This window comes from Gallinula chloropus (genome assembly GCF_964237585.1).
Source record: "Gallinula chloropus genome assembly, chromosome: 4".
Taxonomy (NCBI): domain Eukaryota; kingdom Metazoa; phylum Chordata; class Aves; order Gruiformes; family Rallidae; genus Gallinula; species Gallinula chloropus.
This window is the reverse complement of record NC_140088.1, coordinates 31975691-31986517: the sequence shown is the minus strand read 5'-3', so window position 1 is coordinate 31986517 and position 10827 is coordinate 31975691. Positions and strand designations below refer to the sequence as shown.

Genomic DNA, 10827 nt, shown 5'->3' with positions numbered 1-10827 from the left:
GGGCTTTACTTAGGGACCTGTGCTAACTTTGTGTGCTTTCATTCACTTTTGTTTGTTTACTTTTATGTGCTCTTCTACTTTAATACTAAAAAAGTTAAGCCTTCTTACCCAGGAGGGTGAAGGGGAGTTGATACTGTGAAGGCCACTGTGCGAAACCCATGCTGAACCTTTTTGACTTCTTGCATGTTCACACAGTTAAAATGCAAAATGATTTTAAAGGATTGAACAGCTTCTGAAACGTGATATACTAAGGAACTGGGACAGAAAACTCAGTGTGACTTAAATCTCTGTGTTTGACAACCTGTGGGAGGGAATAGCCACGTGCAGTGAGCTGGCTTTTTGCGCTGCAGATGTTATGTAGGTGTGTAGATACGCATGAGGGCTGCAATCTGTTTCATGGTCGCATTTTCTTCATTTTTGCTTTTCCTAACACTTATTTTTCTTTAATTATCTTACACAGTGCTAGGAAACTCTTTGCAAAGCTACTCAGAGTATGGCCTTTGAAAGGATAATGCAAAAGGACTGGTATAAAATCCTGGGTGCAAAGCCATCGGACAGTCCAGCAGAACTAAAGCGGAAGTACCAAAAACTGGTCTTGTTAGTAAGTATGTTTCTGTTATTTAAGATGTGTAAAATAAGTTTTATAATACATAAAGATAATAAATGCATTATTTATTTTTAATTATTTTGGTATAAATATGATTAATCAGAGTGTGTTATAATACCAGTTCACTAAGGCTTGTCTAATTTTGAAATAAACATTTGGAGTTTGAGTTACCTTTGTATTTTGCAAAGAAGGCTTGTGTTGTCCTTGTTCCACAGCACTGATAGATCTCCCAGATTTGCTAACCGTTCATGAATGAACTGAGCCAAATACTTGTTTGTCAGGTGTTGGATAATCAGGGTACAAGTCAAAGAAGGTCATTGTCACTCATGTTTGTGAAATGTACTGATTGATACTTATGATATTTACTATCATGTGAATTTAGTGTGTTGAATGCACACTGAATATCCTTATATATATATTATATATATATTATTTATATATCCTTCAGTATATAAAGATCAGATGCAGAAAACAGATATAAGGCCTTCCTGATAATTTTGCAATAATGGAATAGAAAATTCATACAAGGTTAATATTTGAATATCAATTGTAAGACCATGAATTCTTTTAATTTTTCCTGTACTCCTGGTGTATGTGTAAGAATCTCAGATCTGTACCAGATTACTTGCATGATTCTTGGTTTGTCTGTTTTACTTCTTCCTCTGAATTCAGGCCTCTTGTGCAAAAGCTGCTTTGGCCTGGTCTTCTGTGAAAAATAGGATGGGTTTTTTTTGTGATGTTGACCATTTTCAACCAAATGTAATAGACAAATAGAAGTCACAAGGTAACTAAATTTCTAAGTTTCTTGAAAACTGACAACCTTGTAAAGAAGAAGAAAAAAGATGAGCAGAACTCAGTTTTTATGTATTCCTTTAGGTAGCTGCTAACTACTGTCAATATTGGTAGGGCATTAGAGAGCACATGTGTAGCTAATCTTACTTGGTTTGGGGTGTCTGAATGAATGTGGTAAGAAGCTGGGACTTTTAAGTGAGGTTAACACCAGTCTGAGTTTTGAGGCTGAGTTTTGTTAAGAGTTAAATTATAATTCATAGGTTGGGGTTTGGATTTGTTTTGTGGTTTGTTAGTGTATTTCTGGCTGCTGTGAAAACTGTTTTAAAGGTCAGTTCACCAGTTTGAAATATGTTCCAGATTTACACATTTTGATTCTCTTTAGCTGAATATACTAAGCATCCTGCTGTACAGTACTCCTTCTCAGTGCACCCTACTAATTTATTTCGTTGTCTGCACCTTGTCTGTCTACTTAGTCTTAAGTTTCAACACTTTACAAGGCATTTGAATGTCGGTGTAGGATATAATTCCTTTGGTCCTTGCTATTAAACAGTAAAAGAATCGGTGTAGAACACCGTCAAAATCAAGCTTCATAGTTCTGCTCTATCTCAAATAGTTCTTTTTCTTGCACCTCCTAATGTTTTTTATTTTACTGTGTTACTAGCAAAATGTGAATGAAATAGTAATATGATCTAGTTCTTATTAAATGAAAACAGTAGGCAGATCTCAGTGTAAAATACTTCACCTGTTCAGATAGAAATCCAGTTTAAATTGCTAAATGTAATGGAGTTAATATATTTCTTTCACTCTGACTCTGTGTATAATAACAATTTAAATTATACATCAAGTATTGTTCAGATCCGTTTGCCACAACTGAAAGTATGTAATGCCTTGTCTGCATGATATTTTTTAATAAAACTGAGCCCTTTATGTTATAGCACTGGACTTTCATGTAGTTACTTTGAAGTGTATGAAGTGAGAATTGTTAAAAATTACAACTATCTGGTTAAGTCTATAACTGTCTGTAGTTTTAGAAGGTAAAAAGATTATTTTAATATACAAGCTATGTTAGAGAAAATATATTTCTTTACTTTTTTCTTCTCTTTTGCTCTTTTGTTCAGAATTCTTTTACTCTTAGTGATGGATCTCTCTTTTTGACTAAGTTACACTGATGTTTACTTTGCAGGTGTTTTTTCCAAGGCAGGTTGTCTACTGCTTGGCTGTTGTTGTTACTGCATGTCCTGTTCGTATTCATCTTTTTTGTTTAGCTGAACATGTGCCTTGCAGTACTAATACAGTATCCAGCACAGTCAGCCTAACATCTGCAGAAGTGTGGTGGTGATAAACCAACAGTTACTTTTATGCACCTCAAACTCACTGGCTATAGGAGTGGCAGTAAAAGGTGTTCGTATAGCACATAGCTACAGCGTGAAAGTTACCGTCACGGATGTTGAGTCCAAGGGTTTTCATGCTTGAAAAAGTTGTTTGGCATTTATGAAAGTCTGCCCTGTTGTGTTAACACAAAATGCTCTCTCTGATTCACAGATTTGAGCTATGGACTTCTGAATAGCGGTGGACTATACAAGGGAGCTGTTGCTGTATGCTTGTTTTACCCTGATACCATTCCCTAGACATCCGCTGTTCATTGTTAGTAACAAAGTATAGTACTGGAGGGACATTGCGTCTTCCCTGTTGTGTCATACTTGGATGAGGTGACTCCCTAGCTCCCCAGGTGAAGCTTGTGCTTAGAGCTCTTGTTAGCTTCACACCTCCAACTGACAGAGTGCTCATTTTGGTGGTTTTCTGATGGTGGTGTTGATGGTATATCGGTGCGGCCAGAGAACAGGTCTATGCACAGGCGCTTTCAGGTAGTGCAGTAGAGGTCAATCACCAAAGTAACTCAAGGTTAGAAGCTGGAATAGCAGATGAACCTAGCTGTGTATTGCCTAGAAAAAGGTTTAATGATAAATTCTGTGGTAGTTAGAGAAAGTTTTTTGGCTTACATGTAGCAGCAGAAGTTAACCTCCTGAAGAATTGGTACGTGCTAATTATCTTAATCCAAAAGTTCATATGACATTCATTCCATAATTGTGAATATTCTGATGGCAGTTGTTCATTAGCATCAGGCGTAATAGGTGGTAGAATTTATTTTTAAACATAATTCTGCTGTTAAAACAAAAATGGCAAATGTCTGAGTCCAGGCCTCCTTCGGATGCTTCATGTTGAGCATTTGCTTTTTGCCATCTGCTATTTTCTGTATTTGTCAACACATGTATGCTTAGCATCCTGAAAGAACAGGCAGATGAAAACTTCCAAAGTGAAAGAAGAGTTGGAGATCTTGCCATATGTCATCCAAAAGACAACTATATTTACAGTTAAATCTCAGGATTGACCTTAATAATAAAAAATAGTATGCAATCAGAAATGGTTGAATTTTAGGTTTTTAAGAATGATAAATAGTAAAAAGGGCATTAATAGAATAGTTCATATTTATAACATTTTCTTGCAATTTAAAAAAAAAAATTCAGTTTTATTAAACTTTTGGTTTTGTGTAACTGTACGATAAGAAGAGCATCAAGATGATCCAGGTAACGCTCAATAGCAGCCAGAGATGACAGACATTTAGGCACAAAATGTGTGTGACACTGGCAGTTCTATAAATAACTTAATATTAAAACCAAACTTTCTGTGTACCCCAACATGTTTAGTACAGAGCTGCAGCCAGTAACTCTTAAAAGAAAGCAAAAAATTGGAATTGCGTGTTTTATAACTGGCATAGCTCAATGCCAAGATTGTTTGGCTGTAATACATTCATGCTAAAGTGCTTACTGAAGCACAAAAGACTGCTGTTTCTATACTCTGAAAGGAATCCCAACATTTTTTAATTAATATATTGTCTAAATGGCAGGAGTTTAGTCTTTTTAATCTTTTTGTCTTTGGACCTACTGGTGGTTTGGAGGCATTTGAGATACCTATAGCCCTTTTATCCGCAGCAGATTGCATACACAGTAGTTTCTCCTAGAAGATTTCTTAAATAGATAAACAGGTTTTTATGTTCTATACTTAGTTTTTCAAGGAATCCGTACAGCTTTTAGGATGGATAGTGCTTATGTTCCATTTCTGAAAGCAGATAAAATTAGAGTAACAAAAATAGGATATCAGGGGAGGGGGGGGAATTACACCATCTTATTATGGGCACAATTTTTACATCTCCTTTTGGTTTAGCACTTTGTGGTGAAAGAATGAGTTGCCAGATTGTTTTCAAATTTTCATATAGCTGCTCTGTATCTGAAAACTGCTTTTTTCAGGGAATAAAGTCACCAAGCGCATAAGCTTTGTCTAGCTGAAAATCAGGTGTCTGTTCCTGTTGATGCTGGTGATATTATAGGATACCTTTCAACTGGAAAAAAAATTATTGTGCAGGAAAATTATATGCTGCTGTTACAATGTGTGCCCTAATCTTAAAGAAAATCCATGTAATTTGAGCAGGGAGTATGAAGGAAGCTCTTATTTTTAATATGGTAAGGAAATAAAATGTGCCATTTAACACATAGTGTTAGAAAGATTATCTTATCAGAAGGGGGGGCGTGTATATATAAATACAAGTGAAGTGTTAAGGTGATCACTTCATCTATCTGAAAGAATAGAAAATTTGAAAACAGTGTCAGGCATAGGTGAGAGTGACTCACCAACAATAAAAAAGGACATTAATAGACATTTAATGAAGCAAAATAACCTCAGGGGGAGACTGTTGTTTGAGCTTTTGTAGAGGAAAGATATGTGCCTTTCTGGAGAGCTAAAGATCTGTTGTATCTCATGAGATTTATGTACACATCTAAATTCTGCCAGCAAACGGAATGCAGAGGATGTTGTATATGTAAAGTTAAATATTGTTTGATTGTTGATAGCATGATTGTTGTCTTGAGGGTTGTTTCAAAATAAATTCGGTGTCCTACCTGAAAGGACCTGCCTAATAAGGAACTTCATGCTGAGTTTTAGATTTTGAATCTTTAAAATGAAAACACTTTGAGTTTTGTACTGGAGGTCTCATCATGCTGTTGCAGTTTTGTGAGGCTGTGCTGCTGAGACTGCTTCTTTAAGCAGCAGTTAGAGTTTTCTGCCAGCCTAAACTATAAACAACGAGCAATTCAAGGCCAAAGAGATAGTCAAGCGCCTCTGGGAATCACATATAGGAGAAAACAACCCAGAAGCAGCTGCATTTTGCCACCGGAGAAGGGAACAAGAAGATGTAACGAGCTGTGCAGACACCAAGGCCGGGAAAGGGGGGGAGGAGGCACCCCAGGTGCTGGAGAGAAAGATGCCCCTGCAGCCCATGGAGAAACCCATGGAAAAGGCCAAGACCCCACCTGCAGCGTGTGGAGGGGCTCCACGCTGAATGGAGCAGGTGGAGACGTAGAGGAGATGCTGTGACCCTACGCTGGAACAAGCCGCTGCCAGCACTTGAAGCCATGAGGAGAAACAGAGACGAGTGAGAGAGAGATTTGCGCCAGAACAGGTTTGGGGGGGAGGCTGGTGACCCCACAGAGGACTGGGACTGAGAGACATTGTGATTTATGACTGCCCGCCATAGCAGTGACCCACGCCAGGGCAGCTGGTGAATAGATAAAGCCTTGGGGAAAGGATTCACGTTGGAGAAGTTCATGGAGGACTGTCTCCTGTGGGTGAGACCCCATGGTGCAGCAGGGTGAGGGTGTGGAATGAATGCCCCCCCACACCCCCGGCCGAGAGGGAAACCAACTTGCAAGGGACTGACCGAAGCCCCCATCTCCCAGTCCCTGCCCCCCTGTGCTGCGAGCAGGGGGAAGAAGGGAGCAAGATCATGGCTAAAGGGAAGTCTGCTTAGAATGGAGGGGTGGAGGGAAGGTGCTGCCGAGAACTCTGTTTTCCCCAGTCCCTGCCCTCCCCGTACTGCGAGAGGGGGGGAAGAAGGGAGCAAAATCCTGACTGAAGTCTGCTAAGAAGGGAGTGGTGGGGGGAAAGTATTTTAAGATCTGCTTGCATTTGTTTTAAGATCTGGTCATGCTCCCAAATCCAGTTTTTCTTCACTGTTCTTTGTAGTTGTAGTGTAATAGAGTAGTTTCTCTCTTCTTCACTTTTTGTTGAGTCTGTTTTCCCCACGTCATTGATGACAGAATGATCTCTCCCTGTCCTTCTTTCAACTGCTGAGCCTCTTAATGTAGATATATTTTCTCCCCTGTCCAATTAAGGGGAGTAATAGACTGACTTTGGTGGACATCTGACCTCCAGCCAGGGCAAAACCACCCCACATGTTTTCCATAGTTATGCAGCCCGTGTGGTCCTATTTTAATAGCCTTTTCAGAGTTCTTATTTTTTGTTTGAATAGCAGAATACGTGGTGGAGAGATTTCACAGATCATCATGCTCAGCTATGTCTAGTTTCTGGTAACGTGTAGTAAATGGATTTTGTTCTGCTTATACTGTCAGATTACAAGTTCATTGCAGCCTGGTCATAGCTTGACTGAAGTCAATATTACAGTTAGAGAGAAAGAAAAGACGCTAAGTTTAATACAAGGGACTATTGTTTGGACACTCTGGGTAGTTTTATTTTGAGATGTTAGAGTTACTACATAAGACCTTAAAATACAAGGGGCATATTTTCAAGTTGGGACTTGAAAAATTGGTTATTAGTTCATGTAGTATATAATGGACTTCAGTGTTACAGAGGTCTAGTTCAAACAGCTTGACTAGCCAGATCATGATCATGCTGATATTCCTGCTGCTGTTTAAGCTATGACAGTTTTTGTTCAATTTATCCACCTGTTGTTTGTGTTGGGTTTTGGTTGGTTGGTTGTTTTTCTGCTCCTATACCAGAAGATGTGATTATGATGTTGAGTAGTAAGTCTGGAGAACAGATACTTACCCTGGCAACGATCATGTTGCAGTAATGGACACTTCTACCAGTCTGAGTAGTATCACAATTTTGTTGTATGTATCGGGACAGTACATAAAACTAAATGTTCTAGAGATGCTGTGATGTGAAGTGATACAGATGGCCGTACCCAAGTGTGAAGCTCTTGCTTGCTCAGTCAGAATTATGTGAAGATGTAATGCTTGTGCTGGCTGGTCCTTGGTCTTTACATGTTCTTGTTAGGGTAACTGGCCAATGGAGTCTGTGTTTGACATAATTTGGCAGTTGGCTAACCAATTAATGTTCTGGTCAGCAACCAGCTGGCAGGCATACTCTGAATGCATCCTGCACAAGAACAGGTTGAGAAAGGCATCCCGACTGTAGAAGGGATGGCAGAAAGAGAGGTCAAGGTGTAAGTTACTGTAGTAGGAAACGGGACATGTGACAGCTTTGATGTGTAGTTTGCAATATTCCTTTATTTGAGGTGGCTGTCCACTGTATCTCGATTTATATGGGGTCAGTTCTTATAACTCTGTACTGTGTACATTTTTTTATATTGTTTTTTAAGGGTGTAGGTGAAAATTAACAAGTGGATGGTGTGAACATCCCTGTAGCAGAAAGTTATTTTTAACTGCTGTATAGACTGAGAGGCCCCATAGCATTGAAGTAATATATTGCTCATCTAGGTAGTTCATCTGATTGTGAAAGTAATGTTTGGAAAACTATTTCTAAACATAATCTGTGTATTTACTGAGTTACTGTCTGTAGTTTATTTGTTAGGATGAACAGCTTATGTGATACTTCATCCTCTGTAGTTTTAAGCATGGGCATCAGCCAGTGGAAATGTGAGGTTCAGATAATGTGTGCTTGGCCTTTAATGTAATTTATGCTCTGCAAAGGAACATGATGCCTCTCTTGAACATTTTGTGCACTGGTCATATAAGTTATTGTAACAGCATATTAAAGGTAGAATCTACGCTGTCTTTGTTAGAGGCTTCATGAAAGGTGTTCAGTGCTTATAAATATTCACTGTGTCCTCAGGTAGTACAAAATGAAAGTTCTCACTAAAAGTAAAAGTACTAGCTTATTAAATTCCATAAAGTTGTTTCTTTACTTAATATTTGTAAGTGTTCTTTCAGCACCTTTGAAGACACATTGAAGTAGTTTTACATTGCATGGGGTGCTTTTTATCTTGCTTCCGAAGTGAGATGTCTGAAATAAAAATCATGTAGCGAAATATATGAATTAAAACACAAAGAAGGAAGCTACAAAGGCTGGCATAATGCTTTTACATAAATAAATGTACTGATTATTCTGACTTTCGAGCAGACACAGTCAAAGGTACCTTGAGTTGTTCAACATTTTCAAATCAGACTATTTAGGTGCCTGCTTCTAAAATTTTAAGCACTGGGTCAGTTATTTAAAGAATCTATAATCTCAGAAGTTGAGTTTGAAGGATAATTAAAAGTTAAGGGTAGAGTCAATCATCTTGCTTATATGAGTCGCTTATTGCTATTAAATGACATTGATTTTTTTAAATACTGTACTGTGATGTAGTAACCTGTGAAACTTACTGTTTTGGAGACTTGAATATTTTATTTTTAAGATTTAAATAAATTATATAAAACTGTCCTGCATTTAAAATGCATAATAATATAATTATTACATAGATTTATTAAAGCAACACGTTTCTCCCTCCTTCTTTAAACATTTTAGAGTCAGAAAAATCATGATCTGAATGACCTGACTGTCCCACTCTCCATCTTTTACTTGTTACATCATGAATGCTTTCTAATCTCCCATTAAGCCAGCAGACATGAGCTTGTTTGAACTCATTCAGTGCAATTTTTTATACATGAAGGGCTGTCTTGTAGGATACTTTGTAGGTAGCTTCTATTATTACAGTAAGAAAGTTCAGCTCTTTCGTTGTAGTCTGTCAGTCATATGGATAAACTGTCATTTAATTTTCAGTGTGTAAAAAGTAACTCTTTAAGGCTGAAAAGTTGTCAGATATTTCAAAAACTTGACCCCTTGTTGTTGTTTCCAATTAAGAATAACGAAATCGCTGTCTCTATTGCTTGGATTTATGACCTAAGATTGTCCATGGTCAAAGGAGATAAGGATGAGCAATTTTTCTGAGCAGCTTCTTACTAAACATTTTTCTTTTCTTGATATAACATTAAATTGTAACTAATTAGGTGTTTGAGGAGAGGCTGAACAAGAGTTCCTCTCAAGAGGTACTACTTTCTGTCAGAGCATGCCAGCATTCCATATTAGCTCCTACTGCTACAGAAGAGCAATGCAAAATATGGGCTTGGCAGGATTCTATCAGTGTACCCATGACTTCTTTGCTATGGAAACTCAAGTAATGAAAACACTGGGTTATTCCCCTACGGTTACTGATAGGTCATAAGTGATGACTTTACCTATTCATCTCCATTTCTTGACTATTCCTTGCTAAAATGAGGAATTTCTATGAAGGCTTAGAACGTTTATATTTAGTGCTTATTAAATATCAGTAGCTAAAGGCACAGTAGGAGATTCTGCAAAGTGAGGGGAGTATGTTATTGTCACAATTTCCTTGAGTGTTCTGGAAAGTATGTCCTTCTGGTAGCACTGAGGACACACCAAGTTGTTTACGTAATGCAAATGGAGAAATTTGCCTCCTGTGACCAACCTCAAATTTGAAGTTAAGTTAGCACCAAACTAGAGATCAAACCAGACACAAAGGTGGCCATCATCTAGTCTAAACTAGATGCAAAGCTTATGTGATTCTGTGGGTTATGTTTGGAATTGTGTGGTTGCTGTGGCATTTTTAAGTAAGTGAATACCCTTGTGGGTTTGAAGTGTGGTTTATTTTTTGTTTTCTGGAGGGTTTTTGTTGGTTTGTTGGGGGGGAGGTGTTAAATACTAGTGTGATACTAATGAAATGGACTCTTTATGCCATAGTCATAGCATACTTCCTGGCATCTGATTTAAAGTGTTGACATTTCCCAAGATATTTTACACTTACTCAGTATTGCTTAAGACATGAAAGTGGTGTCTGTACATCGGGCTGCGGTGCTTCTCTCTTTGTATTTGGACAGCGTACCGTGTTTACTAATGTGTGTCTCAAGCTGCCTCACTAGGTAGTTGGTTTCTTTATGGGTTTTGCACCCAAATGTTTTCTAAACTGAGTGCTAAATTCTATTAATATTCAGCCCTTGTGTTCATTTTAAAAGTTATGATTTGACTGGGGCCCAACCTGTCACTTTGAGATGCTGGATGGCTTCAAATAGTGTAGGCATTCTGTATGTATTGCTCATTGAGATACAGAAAGCTGAAAGAAATATTTTAAAGAAAACAAGGGGTGAAAACAAAAAACCCAAAATAAAACCCTCAAAGAAACCCCCAACCAAAACCAAACATGAAACACCCTGCCACTTTTGAGGTGTTATGCAAGTGTTACAAATGTGGTCGCTAATAAGTAATTTTTAAAAAATAAGTTCTCTGTCCTTCAAGGCCTGTTTTCCACCGTGACTTCTGCAGCTGAAATGCCTTAG

The 10827-nt window shown here is 38.0% G+C and overlaps 1 protein-coding gene across 1 annotated transcript in view; it reads left to right on the top strand.

The window, feature by feature from the left end:
- Positions 1-493: 493 nt before the first annotated feature.
- Positions 494-10827, top strand: part of DNAJC24 (DnaJ heat shock protein family (Hsp40) member C24) — a gene marked incomplete at its 5' end in the record, with an annotated part of 36573 nt that continues 26239 nt past the window's right edge. Inside the window, one exon of the mRNA XM_084263659.1 lies at positions 494-601. Within this exon, the coding sequence (XP_084119785.1) occupies positions 494-601 (108 nt within the window). The remainder of the gene's footprint in view (positions 602-10827) is intronic.